A 21,593-nucleotide genomic window follows, 5' to 3' on the forward strand; every position below is an offset into this window, starting at 1 on the left:
CTCCCGACATCTGAGCCGCTTAAGAGGCAGAGGACAACGTTACTTTCGTTTTTAAAAGGAAAGCGCAGATCCCGATCTACATATGCATCTATGTTCGTGCGAATCATTCGTGATGCAGCTTCACCCACAGCAGAAGTGAGTATAAGGGTTTTTTATGCATCTTTGCAAATGGCCTTTCTTAATAATGTGCTTGTTGGCAAGTTTTGCCGATAAACATGGCTAAATGCGGCTAAAGTAAACTTTACAGCTCGTAACCCCTTTGCAGAGGGGGACGGGGCAAGCAGAGCTCATTTGCATTTAAAGGGCCCATGCGATAAAATGAACTAATATTTTGCAGAGCTGAATTTGACAAGGTAAAAGGGTGTTTTTTTACACTACTATTGAGAATTTTTAACCAAAGTATATTAGAGACTTTTTATTAAGACCCTAAAGAATCATATGAACTTGTGGAAAATGGACACAGATTTTCAAATAGTTGCCAAATATTGTCCTAAAAAACCATATATCAATGGGAAGCTTATTTATTTAGTTTTCAGATGATGTATAAATCTCAATGAAAATTTGATGTTTATCTGCTTATCCCAAGGGCCTCCAAGATGTAGGTGACTTTGTTTCTTCAGTAGAACACAAACAAAGATTTTTACTCCAACCGTTGCAGTCTGTCAGTCATATAATGGCAGTCAATGTGACCCATGGCTTTGAGAGTCAAAAAAACATACAGAGACAAAACCAAATTAAACCCTGCAGCTCGTGACGATACGTTGAGGTCTTAACACACAAAACAATCAGTCTGTGCAAGAAACTGAACAGTATTTATATCATTTTTTTTTTTTTACCTCTGATCCACCGCAATGTTCAACTGTCCTCAGAACGTTCACAACAGCCGGCGTTTTCCGTGTCAACGTGCTCTGGCATAGTAGATGCATATGCGGAATAGTACTTGTGCTTATCCTGATTGTTGCAACCAAATAAAAAAAAGATTATGTTTGCTTGCGCGAACTCATCCAGGAGTGTTTTCACCGACTCCCAACTTCTGAGCCTGATTGACTGAAGTTACGGTTGCTTGCTCTTCATCACGTGCTGGCTGTTGTGAACATGCTCAGGACAGTTGGACATTACGGTAAATCAGCGGTAAAACATGATATAAATACTGTTCAGTTTCTTGCACAGATTGATCGTTTTGTGTCTTAACACCCCAGTGTATCGCCACAAGCCGCAGGGTTTAATTTGGTTTTGTCTGTGTATGTTTTTTTGACTCTCAAAGCCTTGGGTTCCATTCACTGCCATTATATGACTGACAGACTGCAATGGTTTGAGTTAAAAAAATCTTCATTTGTGTTCAACTGAAGAAACAAAGTAACCTACATCTTGGATGCCCTGGGGGTAAGCAGATAAACATTACATTTTCATTTTTGGTTGAACTATCCCTTTAATATGCTAATGATTTTTGACATAAAAGAAAAATTAATCATTTTGACCCATACAATGTATTGTTGGCTGTTGCTACAAATATACCTGTGCTACTTAAGACTGGTTTTGCGGTCCAGGGTCACATTTGTAAGGCAAATTCAAAATGGGCTGCACCTGTATCTACCAGTATACTGTATTTTATTCCATGAGATGTTTTTAGTAGATTAAAGGATTAGTCCACTTCCAGAATACAAATTTCCTGCTAATTTACTCACCCCTTTGCCATCCAAGATATTCATGTCTTTATTTATTATCAAGGTTTCTGAGGAAATCAGATTTTTCTTCATTTAGTGGACTTCAGTGGGGATCAACGGGTTGAAGGTCCACATTGCAGTTTCCAAGCCAAGCAATAAGGCTCTTATCTAGCGAAACGATTGGTCATTTTCTAAAATAAATAAGAAAAATGTAATATAAATTTTAACCACAAATGCTTGTCTTGTACTAGCTCGATCTTACGTTACGTACTAATCATGCATGCAAACATGCAAAAAAGTCAAATGCCGATTTTGATGTTGGAAGACAAAATGAGATTTTGGTCTATCCTACCTTTTTGAACCCCAGTACACAAACAAAGCAAAACCCGAATGCGACTTTTCCAAGGTGATCACATAATGCATGAAGACATGCTTGCGCATTGCAGAGCTAGTGCAAGACAAGTGTTTGTGGTTAAAAAGTATATCAATTTTATTTTATTTTTTAGAAAATGACCGATCGTTCCACTAGATAAGATCCTTATTCCTTGACTGGTATCGTGGAGACCCTTTGAAGCTGTACTGAAACTGCAATTTGGTCCACTATATGGAGTAAAATTTTGGATTTTTTTCCCTCAAAAACCTTAATTTCTTTCAGATTTTTAATATTTAGACTGAAGAAAGACAGACATGAACATCTTAGATAACAATGCGGTGAGTAAATTACCAGGAAATGTTCATTCTGGAACTGAAGTAATCCTTTAAAGGAACACTCCACTTTTTTTGGAAATAGGCTCATTCTCCAACTCCCCTCGAGTTAAAAAGTTGATTTTTACCATTTTGAAATCCATTCAGCCGTTTCCTGTTCTGGCGATATCACTTTTAGCATAGCTTAGCATAGATCATTGAATCCTATTAGACCAATAGCATCGTGTTCAAAAATGACCAACGAGTTTCCATATTTGTTGTATTTAAAACTTGACTCTTCTGCAGTTATATCATGTACTAAGATCGGCGGAAATGCAAAGCTGCGAGTTTCTAGGCCGATAAGATTAGGAACTACTCTTCCATTCCGGCGTAATAGTCAAGGAAGTTTGTTGCCGTAATATGGCCGAAGCAGGCGGAGTATTATCAGAAATGAGTTCCCAGCTAGTTTAGCATTTGCACATGTGCTGCGTGGTATTACTGCTCCTGCTTCAGCCTTATTACGGCAGCAAACTTCCTTGACTATTACGCCAGAATGGGAGTGTAGTTCCTAATCTTATCAGCCTAGAAACTCGCAGCTTTGCATTTCCGCCGGTCTTAGTACACGATATAACTACAGAAGAGTCAAGTTTTAAATAGGACAAATATGGAAACTCGTTGGTCATTTTTGAATGTGATGCTATTGGTCTAATAGGATTCAATGATCTATGCTAAGCTATGCTAAAAGTGATATCGCCAGAACAGGAGAACGGCTGAATGGATTTCAAAACGGTAAAACTCAACTTATTAACTCGGGGGAAGTTGGAGAATGAGCCTATTTCCAAAAAAAGTGGAGTGTTCCTTTAAGGAACATGTTTATTCAGGCATTATTATTATTATTATTTTCTTTTTTTGGTTGCAATTTACTTTGCATCAGTTAAAATATGTTAGCTCACTGTAATGTGCATTAAATAGTATATTTCTCCATTGGGCATTTCCATCAGGTCTGTTTAAAGAATATTGAATTAAATTAATACAACTTTAAGAAGGATATTTCAATAAAATATCAATAAACACATCATAGGTTGTAAAAAAAAAACATATAGCAATATAGCATTATGGACATATAGTAAATGTTGAGAATGATGACTTCACAATGACGAAAAATTCCTTGTGACTTAATTCATGAATCGTAGGATTAATTAAAAAAAGGAATAAAGGAAGCAACAATGCACAGCCTCAGACAGTGTAATAAGTATTTTTATTGCATTTTATAATGCCATTGTCAATAATTAGTACAGATTACATGCAACTAGACCTACTGTACAGTTTTTTTATTGTCTGCATGGACAGACACAAGAAGATTCAGGTTACAAATACACAGATATATGTGTTTTTTTTTATACAGCATGAAGAAAACGGCAGTGACTGGCATAAACATGGTCACCGGGGGTTAGAACAACAAAGGTGGATGGCTAGTTGCCTTTTTTAAATTTTCTATACCATTTCAAAAGCCATCACCTATTCCTCCCCCAAGTCTCATCTGAAAAAAAAGCAAAACAAATGTAAAAAAAAAAATGAAAGAAGTTAAAATGAAACTAAAGTACATAGAAGTCACTGCTGAAAATGTACACACATTCGTAAAAATACAATGAGAGGAGAGTCGAAGTGGTAGTTCCATTTGATTGGCCGAAGAAGTTAATACCATCAGGCAAAAGCTCCCCTGCAAGGGTCCTTTACTATAGAACGGCTGCTCAAAGCTATTCATCAGTGGGCAATGGAGCTCTGAGGCGGAGTGAGGGTGTGGTTACTGCCGTCACCTTCGTCACGCATTTGTTGTGGCAGATTTGGAATTGATTTGGAACACAAACATCTAGCCACAATCCCTTTGGTGGTCACTGAAGATGAACTGCATTTCTAAAAGCCTTTTCACAATCTTATTTGGTATGCTACTGTGGAAAAGCCACACCGAGTTCACAGCAAATGGCAAGCAGTGGTCAAAAATAGCCTGTATGACTTTTGAGAGCCTCCGAGAACTTTTTCACAAATCCAGAGCGCTATTGCCTTGTGAGAGACAGCTTTGAGTGCGCATGGTAAATAAAGGAATGATTTGACTTTAAAGGGAGTCTGTACACATATTGGCACCTATAAAGGACCAACGATTAAAAAAAGAAACACCTTAAAGTTGCTCTTTCTTATAAGCAAGTTTTTTTTTTTTCTTCAATATTGTTTTTTTTTCTCTTTCATTGTTTTTCTGAAGTTTTGGTCCTGTCTTTTGAGAAAAGTCCTTCTGAGGTATCATTACACAATGAGTTCAACTTTTTAGTTTGTTTTCTCTCTTTTTTCCTTAAAAATGCATAAATGCACTACAGAGACAAAAAGTATCAAAATAGACCTAGCTAAGATAAATATACAAACAGGTGTGTTACCTAAACCACTTATCTAACTCTTAATCTGTCTTTTTTCGAGATAATACACTTAAAAAAAAATCATCGTCCCAGACGTGTTATGACAGGAAAAACTGGGAAAACAAAAGCAAAAACAAACAAAACAAAAGGAAAACAAATTTAACCATGATACCTGCAGCACATAATATGATAAATACATACACTTTAGCATAAGCAATACAGTATAGGAATTCTGAGCTCAAAACTTTACAATAGCTAAAAACAGAAAGAAAAGCCAAAAGAAAACAAGGAAAGGAAACACGAAAAGGAGGGAATGCCCTTGAGAGCAAAGCCGAGCGGTAATATACAATAATACATCATTACAACGGCGTGTGTAAAAGTAACGAAGGAGTCATGGCGATCACCACTGATGCGTTTCAGTCCACATCTTACAAAACAGCTTTGTTTACACGTGTACCTTAAAGCACAATTGTAGTCCATTTAGTGAATGCAGCAAGTCGTTCGTGAGTTTCTCAATTCCGTCTTGGTTCTCTTTGGATATTTGGATAAAAATAAAGGCCCGTTTTAGCGTCTGGATATGATCTCTCAGGGATGGTCTGTGTGAGTGTGAGTGTGTGCCCGTCACGAGGCTACACTTTGCATTAATTGGGAAGCAGGGTCTGTGCGAGAGTGGCCTGCGTTAATGCATTCTGCCTATCATCATTTCTGACACCCAACTGACTGGCCCATTGAGTACGCTCTAATGACCGGCCAGCTCGATGGCTCTCATTGGCCTGGCCTCTCATTATGCATGCGGAATTAGAACACACAATTAAGCCTCCGCACAGAGGACCTGTACATAGACACTATGCTAATAGATCACTTAAAGTGGGGAATATGTGATTTGGAGTAGACCCTTTTAAATATGTTGACCACTTAATGCTTCATACTTAACAGGACTCGGATTTTTTTTAATTTTAGGAGGGAATGGAGAGGTAGTCATCTTTTTGTTTTGTTTTGTTTTGTTTTATTTTGTGTCGTTACTTTCCATTCATGCTAATGAATTTGGAATCGAGAGGAACGCAACAACAAACAAACAAGTTTTGGTTTTTGAGAATGAATGAAAAACTAAAAGGGTTTCTTTTGTATGACTATAGGTGACTTTCATTGGCCTCTATCTATTTTGTGAACCGTTTTTTTTAAAAGGAGGTAGCATTATTTTTGGTTTTATTTCTTTGAAGGTGTTTCGAAATGAATATACAGACCAGGTACGTTTGAAAGCGAAACAAAAGTGGAAAATAGTTACTCAAACAGTGCTTAAAATATGTCTGATCAGCCATCCCTTATTAATACTGTTCAACAGGCAGGGTAAGCACAACAAGCAAGCTTGCCTGCTATTTTTGGTATTCGTTGAACTGTGTGTTAATTGTGAAATACTGGTAATTGACGTAAACCATAATGCTGCTGGCTTCTGGTGTCACAAAGTAGGCCTACATCAACTGTTTGTTTGTTGTATTCAAGTGCCTTTTGCATGTTCGTAGACTGCGTTCTCAACACTGCAATCGCCTGAGCACAAGGTGGGCTAGAAAGCTTGCTTTCTCAGATCGTAAGTGCTTGGACATGAACTAAAGAACGGCAAGAGGCTTGCTAATACTGCTTTTTTTGCTTTGTTTCCTTTTCGGTTTGTTTTTTGGCCTTTTAACATTTAGTGTTAACGTTTATTAAACAGTTCTCTCCTTTTTGAAGAAAAAAAAAAAGCATTTGCATTTTACACTTTGGTTTTTGGAATGCTCTGTAGTGTAAGTAAAATAAAAACTCAACTGGAAACAAAAAAAAAAAAAGAAAAGAAAAAGAAAAATTAAATATGAAATGACGTGTTTGTGTTCTTTTGGCCAGTTCTTTAGGAAGAAGATAAACGATAAATAAAAAAGAGTTTTTGGTTTACTAAATATCTCTTTGGTTACCTGTAACAAAAGTAAAATGGGGAAAAGCAACATGTATTAAATTAAAACTCAGAATTTGGCATGGCACTACTGAGAAGGGTTTTATAGTTTAGTGAAAGGAAAATCTCACATGCTAATCAGACACTTTCTACTCACACAGTGAATTGCAAATAACTTTTATATATCTAGCAACTATAGAACTTTGAACTGATAATGAGAGAGTCACCATGTTGGTTAGCCACAGAACGAATCCCCCTTTGTAATAACAGCGTGAGGGGCAAACACTGTGGTCTGAGGTATTCCGTGACCGTGTTATCTTTTACGTTAAAGCAATATTTTGTATCGCAGCTGTATCAATTGGCTACTACAGAAAACTCTGATAGACAAATGGTGCAAATCTGGGAAAAATAAACGAACAAAAAATAGAGCGATATGAGTGCCTGTACTGGAAAGTTGTTTTTTTAGGATCTTACAGGGAGCCCTGCAATGTGTATTCCACCTCTGTCTCTTTAGTTTTAGCTTCTTGAATGAAATGCTTGAGTGGTTTTGTTGGTTTTCGACGTTAGATTTCATCTGTGGTTCTGTTTCGGAACTTTCGCTTAATGCTAAGTGCTATCCGCAAATACACTAGTATTTGTAGATAAAGGATTTTGGAACTTCTCTCCCAAAATGTAACCCCTTTTTGGAATGATGAGAGAATCGAAACAAAACAATCATTAACAGAAAACAACAGCTGAAATACATCACAATTAAAAAAAATGTTGATCCTTAGAAATAAATGACTATGAAAGTAAAACGAAATCGAAAGCTACTGCACACATATTATAATCAACAATACAGTCAATAAAGTCTCTGAGCCGGTCCTCCACAAGCCTCATGTCAGTCTGGCTGTCATAACAGCACCACAGGAGAACAACAGCGAAAAAAGTTCCTGAAATACGCCTTTTTTGGGGGTAGCAACTACATTTAGTCTGACAAAGAGCGAGGGGGAAAAACACGTTCTTGCAGATACAATCTGATCAGAGGCTAACGCCGCCTCGAGACAGATCTCCTCCTCGCCCGTTTCTTCAGTCCAGTCATGTGAGGGACACACGCAAAAAAAAAAAAAAAAAAGCAAAAAAAGGAGTTGGTCAGGTGGCCAGGGATGCCGTCGTCAGTCTTTCAGCTCGTTCAGTTTCAGTCTTTGCCTTTGTCGAGAGCGGTGGTGAATTTACCTGTGTGACCGCAAAGTTACAGAGTCTTGCAGCATCCCCTTGAAGTTGTAGAACGAGTACAAAAATCCGGTTGAAAGTCATTCTAAAGATGCGTTTGTCATCTTTTTCCTCTTTTTCTTTTTCAAACATGTGAACATCTTTCTGAGGTAAATCACCGCTGTGTATTTATCCCATAGAAAAAGCAGTATTCTCAGGCCCAAAGAACAGAAATTAAAGCTAAAAAAGACTTAAAATAGAGAAACCTCAAATGACTCGGAAAAAAACTAAGCTTGTATACTGATGTTTGGTTTCCCTCAGTAGCTTTAGATATGTTGGTCCATGTTTCTATCAGACCATGTTTCGGAATACAGGAGGATCTGAACGCACAGCTGCTCAAAGGGCCTTTTTGAAGGTACTGGGGAAACGGAAAAAAAAAAAAAAAAACTGAGGGTGGGAGGGGAAAACGTTTTTGCGTTGTGAACAGATGAGGTCTAACCCTGTTTTGGTTTTTGAAGTTGTAGTTGGTTTTTCATCTTTGTTTTCTCACTTGAACATCTTCGAATGGGAGAGAGGGAGGGACAGAGCTCTTGGGCTCCACCTCCATCAAGACTTTCTCCTACTCCAGGTCCTCTGTGGGAAGCTCCTCCTCCATGTCGCGCTCGTCAATAGGCATGCTCAGGTTTTGAGTGACGGATGCCATGAGGGACACGGGTCTGCTGTCCTCCTCCATCTCAGTGGGCTCCTCTTTCACGTGGACTTGGTGTCTGAAATAGAAATACCAAGAATAATTCATAAAGATGATGAATTAAATGAGAGATAAACCTCTAAATACGCAACACTTTTTAAACGTGTCAATTTTTTTAAATTATTTTAAATATAGAAAACCCTTCTTTAAATTAGAATGCATTTTGAATAATTTGTAATTCACTAAGGAAGAAACAAATATTGGTAACACTTTACAATAAGGTTCATTAGTTAATACTTTATAATAGAATTACTTCAGTTAACATGAACTAAGAGTGAACTAATTCATTATTAAAATCAAAAGTTGTGTTTGTTAACATTATTCATATGATATTATATTCTTTATAACATTATTGCGATTATTACAATTATTTAAATACATTCAGCATTTTTAGTGAAGTGGTCCAAATAGAAATGATTTTTAATTCATTTTAAAATTAATTTTAAATTATTTGTAATTAAAATTGTATTGCCAAAGTAGATTGAATCTAAATTTTATTTAAAGATTTATAATGTTACAAAATACTTTTATTTTAAATAGGTGCAATCCTTGAAAAAATGTATCATGGTTTTCACAAAAATATTAAGCAGTGATATTAAATATTCACTGTTTTCCACATTGAGAATAATAAGAATTTTTTTCTCGAGTGCCAAATTTGATTAAATAAATCCTTGGCAACCCAAAGTGATAAAAACATTTAAAAATCGTACAGATTTCAAACTTTGGAATGGTAGATTATTGAATATTTTTTCTTTCTTTTATTTCTATTTTCTTTATTTTTCTATAATCTCAGTAAGCACGATAAATCAATCGAGAGATGAACCTTTCAACAGTTTGTAAATATATGTCACTTTTTATGGTTAAATTGCTTTTAAATATAGAAAACACTTTTTTAAATTTAGATACATTTTTAATTATTTGTAATTCACTAAGGAATTTTTTTATTATATCTCATTTATATGACATTATATTATTATAAACATTTATTGTGCATATTATAATCAAATTAAATTTTTAGATAAGTGGTCTGAATAGAATTTAAGGATAATAATTACAAGCCAAAAAAAAAAAAAAAAAAAAAAAAAAAAAATATATATATATATATATATATATATATATATATATAACATACATTTTGTATAAAAATTACGCTATATTATTAGGGGCCAAGCACCGAAGGTGCGATGGCACCTATTGTATCCGTTAGATTTCTTCTTATTATTATTATTCTTCCGCTCTTGAAGTCTATGGCAGCCCATAGAACCGCTTGCTTGAAACTTGTATAATTTGGCACACTGATAGAGGATAGTCTCAACATTAACCATAGCAAGTTTGGATTCTCTAACTCAAACTCTCTAGCACCACTTGTCCAAAATTTCACTTTCTTTTTGCTAATAACTTTTGAACCGTAAAATTCCTTTTTTCTCTGAATCCTTGGGTCATGCCGAGTCGAATGAACACTGAATTTCAAAAATCGTAAGGTTTATTTTTTTTTTTCTATAATTAATTGTTCGTAAAACCTACTTTTTCGAACTCGTCCTAGACGAATTGTCTGATTTTCACCAAAATTGGCTCAGATCATCTTCAGACCTAGCCTGGCGAGCCAGACTTACATCAAGATGTTTAGTCTGGAAACTCTCCATAGACGCGGCTTACTCCGAGGGGCGGGATAAACGGTTGTCTCTCAAAATCCCTATGCACGCAATAGGATAGCGCTTCAACCAATCAGAGCAACGAAGAAGGTGACGTAGTCTAAGCTTTTTCCGTATCCAGTCGGCAAAACTCCAAACACATCTTCCTTTTTTAAAAAAGACTTAAGTGCCGTTCTTTGCTCGTTTCTTAAAGAAAAACTTAACTCCAAGTCCTCCAGAGTCGCGGCCAAAGCCGATTCGAAAGACCGCTGTTCGACCATTCTTTGTTTTTCAAGTGGCAGCCGTCGCAACTCTGTCGTCATATGTTAAGCCCGCCCCGCCTACTCTATACGCGTTGTGATTGGCCTGACCCAATTTGGGTTTTTGCAGCTAGAAGGTCTATTAAGAGTGTCTAGACCCACCTGGCTGCAAAATAATTTTTGCTGCCGCTAGGGTGCGTCTAGATTTCTAGGCTACTTCAGACCATGCTGGCAAAAAGTTATGGAATTCAAGTTGATTGGACAAACCGTTCTCAAATAACGCGCTAATTAATTCTACGAAAAGTGTGCAAAAATGGAAGTGAGGCCATATATCCGCAACGCTTTGGAGTATTGAGACCAAACTTGGTGTGTGTTATTACAAGCATGACCTGAGGCTACCTGCAGTGTTTCGTCACAGTGCCACCTAGTGTTCAGGAGATATGAAAATTGGCTATTTTTGCTTATAACTTCTCAATGGTTTGGCCAAAAATCTCGAAACTAGTCTCGTTAGATTCGGAAAAGCATGCCGAGTCCAACCATAATTTTCCCAAGTCAGCCATTTTGGGTGTCAGCCATTTTGAATTTTGTCATAAAATGCTATATTTTCCAATCACATTGACATATCGTTACGAAACTCGGTATGTGTCTTCAGCACCAAGCCCTGACAGTGCTCAAAAACATTGGTGGCAGCGCCACCTTGTGGTCAAAAGTTCTAACGAAATTTTGAAAAATGCTAATAACTTATGTGAAAAATGGCTTATTGTAATGAAATTGATCTCAAAATATTCCTTGGGTCAGGCCGAGAACATTGATACCAATTTTGTCAAAATTGGCCTAACTTCCTGTCCGCCATTTTGATTATTGTTGAAAACCTACTTTTTCGAACTCCTCCTAGACCGTTAGTCGGATTTTCACCAAATTTGACTCGGATCATTTTCGGACCATGCTGACAAAAAGTTATGGATTTCGTGTCGATATTCAAAACCGTTTTCATTTAACGCATCAACGATTTTGCTGAAAAGATGCCAAAGCGCATCTGAAGCTGTATCTCTGCAAAACTTTGAGATATTTGCACCAAATTTTGTATGTGGCATTGTCACCTCACACTGATTACACCACATCTATTTGGTAACAGCGCCACCTATTGGTCAAGAGTACTAAGCTATTCATTAACCATTAATTATGACATTTCCAAAAATGCTAATAACTGTAGATAGCATTAGCCTATTGTAATGAAACTGGTCTCAAAATATTCCTTGGGTCATGCCGACAACATAGATAACAATTATGCCACAGTTGGCCAAACTTCCTGTCCGCCAAATTCATGTTGAAAACCTACTTTTTCGAACTCGTCCTAGACTGTTTGTCTAATTGTCACCAAAATTGAATCAGATCATCTTCAGACTGTGCTGACAAAAGGTTATGGATTTCATGTTGATAGATGAAACCGTTTTTGTACAGTGCCTCTACAAATTTTAGGCTTGATGCCAAAATTATTCTGAGGCTTTATCTCTACAGTGCCACCTGTTGGTCAAACGTAATAAGCCATTAAATAAAATTTTTTTCTGTTGTTTTGACTAAAATCATCCTAAAATGGCTTCTTTTTACTTATTGTTGCAGTTGGTCTGCTGTTCCTGCCATCCTTAGCTCCTCATTTTCCCCTTTGAGTGCTTGGCCCCATAATTGCTGCTTGCAGCTATATTTATTATTATTATTATTATTATTATTATAAGTTTATAAATTATTGTATATTATTATTACTTATTTACTGGACAAAGACATTTATAATGTTACAAAAGGTTTTGATTTTAAATAAGCGCTATTCCTTTGAACTTTCAATTTAATTTTAATTTAAATTTAATAATCAAAGAATGTTGAAAAAATGTATCATGGCTTCTACAATAAAATAAGCAGTAAATTAAATATTTACTGGTTTCAACATTGATTATAATAAGAAATGTTTCTTAACTGCCAAATCTGCAAATTTGAATGATTTTTGAAGGATCATGTGACACTGAAGACCAAAGAAATTATGCTAAAAATTCTGATTTGCATCACATTTTAAAATGTATTAAAATAGAAAACAGTTATTTTGAATGGTAATAATATTTCACAATAATACTGTTCTATTACATCTACAATTTGTTGTATTCAAATTGTGAGCAAAAGCAAAAAAATAAAAAATAAAAATAAGGATTTCAAACTTTATGGTAGAGTATTGAATATTGTTTTTTTTTTCTTTCTTTTTCTGTAACCTTACTGAGACTGCAGAAGCATGATAAATCAACCTTACTTTTTAAAATATAGTTAACTTTTAAATATAGAAAACACTTCTTTAAAGTCAGATACATTTATAATTAAAGCTGCAAGCAGCGATGAACGGGCCCTCGCACCCGGGCTCACCGCCGACCAGTGGCTTTAGGAAAACAGCAAACGGTGGGCAGTATGCTTTTAATACAGTAAATGTAGGAAAAATAGATCAAAGTCACTTAAATGTGCCAAACTTCCTGCTGCCAGCTGGTGGCGCTATGCCTATAACTGATTATTGGCATGTAGATGTGTTCAGGCCAGCACTTTCATCAAACATATGAAGTTTGGTGCAGATTGACCTTGGTATGTTTAAGTTAATGCAAGATATGATATATCCTGCTGTCAATAGGTGGCGCTATGATAATATCTGAATATTGGCCTGTAGATGTCTTCAGGCCAGGACTCTTACCAAACATGTGAAGTTTGAGGCAGATTGGACATTTTATGGCTGAGTTATAACAACTTCTATGTCCATGGCAAAACATCAAACTTTGTCAGGCCACCACGGACACGCCCTTTGACGAAAACTCAAGATCTTCACAATTTAACATCTCTAAGGCCTCTAGATCAGACTGACAAAATATAATGTTGATATCATTAAATCTCTAGGAGGAGTTTGATACAAGTCATTTCCTGTTGCCAACAGGTGGCGCTGTGATTATAATAGAATATTGGCCTTCATATTGGTTCAGGCCAGGACTCTTATCGAACATGTGAAGTTTGAGGCAAATCGGACATTTTATGGCTGAGTTATAACAAGTTTTAGATCCATGGCGAGACCTCAAAATTTGTCAGGCCGCCACGGACACGCCCTTCAATGAAAACTCAAGATCTTCGCAATTTAACATCGCTAAAGCCTTTTTATTAGACTGACCGATTTTGGTGTTGATCTGAATAAATCTCTAGGAGGAGTTGGTTGTAGAGTACAGCATGACACTTCCTGTTGCCTGCAGGTGGCGCTATGACTATAACTGAATATGGGCATGTAGATGTCTTCAGGTCAGGAGTGTTATCACACATGTGAAGTTTGGGACAGATAGGACATTGTATGCCTGAGTTATAGCAACTTCCTTTTTCATGGCGAAACATCGAAATTTGCGAGGCCGCCACGGACACGCCCTCCAATGAAAACTCTAGATCTTCACAATTTAATGTCACAAAGGGCTTTAGACTAGACTCAGCAAATTTGGCGTTGATCCGAATAAATCTGTAGGAGGAGTTCGTTCAAGTACGACACCTGAAAAAGGCAAAAATGACACAAATTTTGTTGAGAATATTAATATTAACCGACTTCCTGTTGGGTTCCGGATTTTGCTCCAAGAGGCTTTTTTGTAGGTTTTGGTGTGTTACATGAGTGTACCGATTTCCGTGCATGTACGTGAATCACAGCTGAAAGCGCACACCGCTGAACGTCTAAAGGTGGCGCTGTCGAGCCATTTTGCCACACCCACTTCTGAAACCCAAATCAGACGTAAATTTTCGCCAGGTTTGATGTGTGTGCAAAGTTTTGTGAGTTTTCGGGAATGTTTAGGTCCTCTAAAATGCGATTCACTTTGGAGAAGAAGAATAATAATAATAATTAAAGCTGCAAGCAGCGATGAACGGGCCCTCGCACCCGGGCTCACCGCCGACCGGTGGCTTTAGGAAAACAGCAAACAGTGGGCAGTATGCTTTTAATACTTTAAATGTCGGAAAAATAGATCAAAGTCACTTAAATGTGCCAAACTTCCTGCTGCCAGCTGGTGGCGCTATGCCTATAACTGATTATTGGCATGTAGATGTGTTCAGGCCAGCACTTTCATCAAACATATGAAGTTTGGTGCAGATTGACCTTGGTATGTTTGAGTTAGTGCAAGATATGATATATCCTACTGCCAATAGGTGGCGCTATGATAATATCTGAATATTTGCCTTTAGATGTCTTCAATCCAGGACTTTTACCAAACATGTGAAGTTTGAGGCAGATCGGACATTTTATGGCTGAGTTATAACAACTATGTCCATGGCGAAACATCAAACTTTGTCAGGCCTCCAAGGACACGCCCTTTGACGAAAACTTAAGATCTTCACAATTTAACATCTCTAAGGCCTCTAGATCAGACTGTCCAAATATAATGTTGATATCATTAAATCTCTAGGAGGAGTTTGGTACAAGTCATTTCCTGATGCCAACAGGTGGCGCTGTGATTTTAATAGAATATTTGCCTTCAGATTGGTTCAGGCCAGGACTCTTATCAAACATGGGAAGTTTGAGGCAAATCGGACATTTTATGGCTGAGTTATAACAAGTTTTATATCCATGGCGAGACCTCGAAATTTGTCAGGCCGCCACGGACACGCCCTTCAACGAAAACTCAAGATCTTCACAATTTAACATCACTAAAGCCTTTTTATTAGACTGACAAATTTTGGTGTTGATCTGATTAAATCTCTTGGAGGAGTTTGTTGCAGAGTACAGCATGACACTTCCTGTTGCCAGCAGGTGGCGCTATGAGTAAAACTGAATATGGGCATGTAGATGTCATCAGGTCAGGAGTGTTATCACACATGAGAAGTTTGGGACAGATCGGACATTGTATGCCTGAGTTATAGCAACTTCCTTTTTCATGGCGAAACATCGAAATTTGCGAGGCCGCCACAGACACGCCCTCTGATGAAAACTCTAGATCTTCACAATTTAACGTCACAAAGGGCTTTAGAATAGACTCTGCAAATTTGGCGTTGATCCGAATAAATCTCTAGGAGGAGTTCGTTCAAGTACGACGCCTGAAAATGGCAAAAATGACACAAATTTTGTTGAGAATATTAATATTAACCGACTTCCTGTTGGGTTCCGGATTTTGCTCCAAGAGGCTTTTTTGTAGGTTTTGGTGTGTTACATGTGTGTACCGATTTCCGTGCATGTACGTGAATCACAGCTGAAAGCGCACACCGCTGAACATCTAAAGGTGGCGCTGTCGAGCCATTTTGCCACACCCACTTCTGAAACCCTAATCAGACGTAAATTTTCGCCAGGTTTGATGTGTGTGCAAAGTTTTGTGAGTTTTCGGGAATGTTTAGGTCCTCTAAAATGCGATTCATTTTGGAGAAGAAGAAGAATAATAATAATTAAAGCTGCAAGCAGCGATGGTAGGGCCCTCGCACTCGGGCTGACCGCCGATCGGTGGCGAATGGTGGGCACTATGCTATTAACACAGAATATGTAGGAGGAATATGTCAAAGTCATTGATATGTGCCAATCTTCCTTCTGCCAGCTGGTGGCGCTATGCCTATAACTGAATATTGGCATGCAGATGTGTTCAGGCCAGTGCTTTTATCAAACATATGGAGTTTGGTGAAGCTTGAACATGGCATGCTTGAGTGTAAGTCATGACATATCCTGCTGCCAACAGGTGGCGCTATTACAAAATATTGGCTTTTAGATGTCTTCAGGCCAGGACTATTGGCAAACATGTCAAGTTTGGTGCAAATTGTACATTGCATGCTTAAGTTAGTGTAAAACAAGTAATTTGCTGTTGCCAGCTGGTGGCGCTATGACTATAACTAAATATTGGCATGTAAATGTATTCAGGCCAAGACTCTTATCAAACATATTAAGTTTGGGGCTGATTGGACATTGCATGCCTGAGTTACAGTAACTTCCTGTTTCATTGCATTAAGAGTATGCTTTAGCACTTAGCTAAATGTTGCTAACATGTTTCTAGCATGTTGCTACCCTATTTAACACTTGTTGATATTTTTAAAATGTTGCTGGGCATCCACAACAGTATTAAACATGTGACTTCCTGTTGCCAGCAGGTGGCACTATGACTATAACTGAATATGGGCATGGGCTTGTGTTCAGACCAGGACTCTTATCAAACATATTAAGCTTGGGTCAGATTGGACATTGTATGCATGAGTTACACTTATTTTTCTTTGTATTAATATCATGCTTTAGCTCTCAGCTAAGTGTTGCTAGCATGTTTTAACATGATTCTAGCATGATGCTAGCCTATTTAAAACTTGCTGACGCTTTTTATTATGTTGCTAGGAGTCCGTAACACCATTAAACGTCACTTCCTGTTGTCAGCAGGTGGCGCTGTGACTATAACTGAATATGGGCATGTATATATCTTCAGGCCAGGACTCTTATCAAACGTGAAGTTTGGGGCTGATTGGACATTGCATGTCTGAGTTACAGTAACTTCCTGTTTTATGTCTTTAACAACATGCTTTAGCACTAAGTAAGTGTTGCTAGCATGTTTGAGTACGTTTTAGACTAGTTTAGCACTCAATGGCTTTTTTAGTGTGTTGCTAATAGTGTGTCACAGTGTTAAACATGTCACTTCCTGTTGACAGTAGGTGGCGCTATAACTATAACTGAATATTGGCATGTAGATATCTTCAGGCCAGGACTGTTATCAAACATGTGAAGTTTGGGGCTGATTGGACATTGCATGCCTGAGTTACATTAACTTCCTGTTTCATTGCATTAAGAGTATGCTTTAGCACTTAGCTAAATGTTGCTAACATGTTATAGCATGTTTCTAGCATGTTGCTACCCTGTTTAACAGTTGTTGAATTTTTTTAAAATGTTGCTAGGCATCCACAACAGTATTAAACATGTGGCTTCCTGTTACCAGCTGGTGGCGCTATGACTATAACTGAATACGGGCATTGGCGTGTGTTTAGGCCAGGATTCTTATCAAACATGTTAAGTTTGGGGCTGATTGGACATTGTATGCCTGAGTTAGAGTAACTTCCTGTTTCATTGTATTATTAGCATGCTTTAGCATATTAGCTAAGTGTTGCTAGTATGCTTTATTATTTTTGTAGCATGTTGAATATTAAGTTTGGGTCAGATTCAACATTATATACATGAGTTACAGCAATTTCCTTTTGTATTTGTATTAATAGCATGCTTTAGCTCTTAGCTAAGTGTTGCTAGCATGTTTTAGCATGTTTGTAGCATGTTGCTAGCCTATTTAAGACTTGTTAACGCTTTTCAATATGTTTCTAGGAGTCCGTAACAGTGTTAAACATGTCATTTCCTGTTGTCAGCAGGTGGCGCTATGACTATAACTGAATATGGGCACTGACGTGTGTTCAGGACCGGACTGTCATCAAACATGTGAAGTTTGAGGCAGATCGGACATCGTATGCCTGAGTTATAGCAACTTCCTTTTTCATGGCGAAACATCAAAGTTTGTCCGACCGCCACGGACACGCCCTTCGACGAAAACTCTAAAGCTTCGCAATTTAACATCGCAAAGGCCTTATGATGACACTCAGCAAATTTGAAGATGATCGGATAAAAACTGTAGGAGGAGTTCGTTAAAGTATGAGGCCTGAAAATGGCAAAAACTGCACAAAAATCGTACAGGAAATTCAATATAACGGACTTCCTGTTGGGTTTCGGATGTTGCACCAGGAGACTTTTTTGTAGGTATTGGTGTGTTACATATGTGTACCGAGTTTCGTACATGTACGTGAAACGTAGCTCGAGGGGCACTCCGTTGAAATTTTATAGGTGGCGCTATCGAGCCATTTTGCCACACCCACTTTTGAAAACCATATCAGATGTAAATTTTCGCCAGGTCTGATGCGTGTGCAAAGTTTCGTGAGTTTTCGGGCATGTTTAGGCCCTCAAAAAGACTTTTCATTTTGGAGAAGAAGAAGAAGAAGAAGAAGAATTAAAGCTGCAAGCAGCGATGAACGGGCCCTCGCACACGGGCTCACCGCCGACCGGTGGCTTTAGGAACACAGCCAATGGTGGGCAGTATGCTTTTAATACAGTAAAAATAGGAGAAATATGTCAAAGTCACTTAAATGTGCCAGATTTCCTGCTGCCAGCTGGTGGCGCTATGCCTATAACTGATTATTGGCATGTAGATGTGTTCAGGCCACCACTTTCATCAAACATATGAAGTTTGGTGCAGATTGACCTTGGTATGTTTGAGTTAGTGAAAGATATGATATATCTTGCTGCCAACAGGTGGCGCTATGATAATATCTGAATATTGGCCTTTAGGTGTCTTCAGGCCAGGACTCTTACCAAACCTGTGAAGTTTGAGGCAGATCGGACATTTTATGTCTGAGTTATAACAACTTCTATGTCCATGGCGAAACATCAAACTTTGTCACGCCACCACAGACACGCCCTTTAACGAAAACTCAAGATCTTCGCAATTTAACATCTCTAAGGCCTCTAGATCAGACTGACCAAATATAATGTTGATATCATTAAATCTCTAGGAGGAGTTTGATACAAGTCATTTCCTGTTGCCAACAGGTGGCGCTGTGATTATAATAGAATATTGGCCTTCAGATTTGTTCAGGCCACGACTCTTATCTAATATGTGAAGTTTGAGGCAAATCGGACATTTTATGGCTGAGTTATAACAAGTTTTATATCCATGGCGAGACCTCGAAATTTGTCAGGCCGCCACGGACACGCCCTTTACCGAAAACTCAAGATCTTCACAATTTAACATCGCTACGGCCTTTATATTAGACTGACCGATTTTGGTGTTGATCTGAATAAATCTCTAGGAGGAGTTGGTTGTAGAGTACAGCATGACACTTCCTGTTGCCTGCAGGTGGCGCTATGACTATAACTGAATATGGGCATGTAGATGTCTTCAGGTCAGGAGTGTTATCACACATGTGAAGTTTGGGACAGATAGGACATTGTATGCCTGAGTTATAGCAACTTCCTTTTTCATGGCGAAACATCGAAATTTGCGAGGCCGCCACGGACACGCCCTCCGATGAAAACTCTAGATCTTCACAATTTAACGTCACAAAGGGCTTTAGACTAGACTCAGCAAATTTGGCGTTGATCTGAATAAATCTGTAGGAGGAGTTCGTTCAAGTACGACACCTGAAAAAGGCAAAAATGACACAAATTTTGTTGAGAATATTAATATTAACCGACTTCCTGTTGGGTTCCGGATTTTGCTCCAAGAGGCTTTTTTGTAGGTTTTGGTGTGTTACATGTGTGTACCGATTTCCGTGCATGTACGTGAATCACAGCTGAAAGCGCACACCGCTGAACGTCTAAAGGTGGCGCTGTCGAGCCATTTTGCCACACCCACTTCTGAAACCCAAATCAGACGTAAATTTTCGCCAGGTTTGATGTGTGTGCAAAGTTTTGTGAGTTTTAGGGAATGTTTAGGTCCTCTAAAATGCGATTCACTTTGGAGAAGAAGAAGAATAATAATAATAATTAAAGCTGCAAGCAGCGATGAACGGGCCCTCGCACACGGGCTCACCGCCGCCCGGTGGCTTCAGGAACACAGCTAATGGTGGGCAGTATGCTTTTAATAGAGTAAAAATAGGAGAAATATGTCAAAGTCACTTAAAAGTGCCAAATTTCCTGCTGCCAGCTGGTGGCGCTATGCCTATAACTGATTATTGGCATTTAGATGTGTTCAGGCCAGCTTTTTTATCAAACATATGAAGTTTGGTGCAGATTGGCCTTGGTATGTTTGAGTTAGTGAAAGATATGATATATCCTGCTGCCAACAGGTGGTGCTATGATAATATCTGAATATTGTCCTTTAGGTATCTTCAGGCCAGGACTCTTACCAAACCTGTGTAGTTTGAGGCAGATCGGATATTTTATGGCTGAGTTATAACAACTTCTATGTCCATGGCGAAACATCAAATTTTGTCACGCCGCCACAGACACGCCCTTTAACGAAAACTCAAGATCTTCGCAATTTAACATCTCTAAGGCCTCGAGATCACACTGACCAAATTTAATGTTGATATCATTAAATCTCTAGGAGGAGTTTGATACAAGTCATTTCCTGTTGCCAACAGGTGGCGCTGTGATTATAATAGAATATTGGCCTTCAGATGTGTTGAGGCCAGGACTCTTATCGAATATGTGAAGTTTGAGGCAAATCGGACATTTTATGGCTGAGTTATAACAAGTTTTATATCCATGGCGAGACCTCGAAATTTGTCAGGCTGCCACGGACACGCCCTTTACCGAAAACTCAAGATCTTCACAATTTAACATCGCTAAGGCCTTTATATTAGACTGAACGATTTTGGTATTGATCTGTATAAATCTCTAGGAGGAGTTGGTTGAAGAGTACAGCATGACACTTCCTGTTGCCTGCAGGTGGCGCTATGACTATAACTGAATATGGGCATGTAGATGTCTTCAGGTCAGGAGTGTTATCACACATGTGGAGTTTGGGACAGATCGGACATTTTATGGCTAAGTTATAGCAACTTCCTTTTTCATGGCGAAACATCGAAATTTGCGAGGCCGCCACGGACACGCCCTCCGATGAAAACTCTAGATCTTCGCAATTTAACGTCACAAAGGGCTTTAGATTAGACTCACCAAATTTGCTGTTGATCGGAATAAATCTCTAGGAGGAGTTCGTTCAAGTACGACACCTGAAAATGGCAAAAATGACACAATTTTTGCTGAGAAAATTAATAATAACCGACTTCCTGTTGGGTTTCGGATTTTGTCCCAAGAGGCTTTTTTGTAGGTATTGGTGTGTTACATGTGTGTACCGATTTTAGTGCATGTACGTGAATCACAGCTGAATGCGCACACCGTGGAACGTGTAAAGGTGGCGCTGTCGAGCCATTTTGCCACACCCACTTCTGCAACCCATATCAGACGTAAATTTTCGCCAGGTCTGATGTGTGTGCGAAGTTTCATGAGTTTTCGGGTATGTCTAAGCCCTCAAAAATGCGATTCATTTTGGAGAAGAATAATAATAATAATAATAATAATAAACGAAGCAGATCCAATAGGGTCCTCACA

At 38.2% G+C, this 21,593-nt stretch overlaps 1 protein-coding gene across 1 annotated transcript in view; it reads right to left on the reverse strand.

The window, feature by feature from the left end:
- Positions 1-8,484: 8,484 nt before the first annotated feature.
- Positions 8,485-21,593, reverse strand: part of foxp4 (forkhead box P4) — a 133,904-nt gene continuing 120,795 nt past the window's right edge. The window contains exon 15 of the mRNA XM_073825502.1: positions 8,485-8,632. Coding sequence (XP_073681603.1) covers positions 8,485-8,632 — 148 coding nt within the window. The remainder of the gene's footprint in view (positions 8,633-21,593) is intronic.

The sequence above is a fragment of the Garra rufa genome, chromosome 20, assembly GCF_049309525.1.
Source record: "Garra rufa chromosome 20, GarRuf1.0, whole genome shotgun sequence".
NCBI classification, from domain to species: domain Eukaryota; kingdom Metazoa; phylum Chordata; class Actinopteri; order Cypriniformes; family Cyprinidae; genus Garra; species Garra rufa.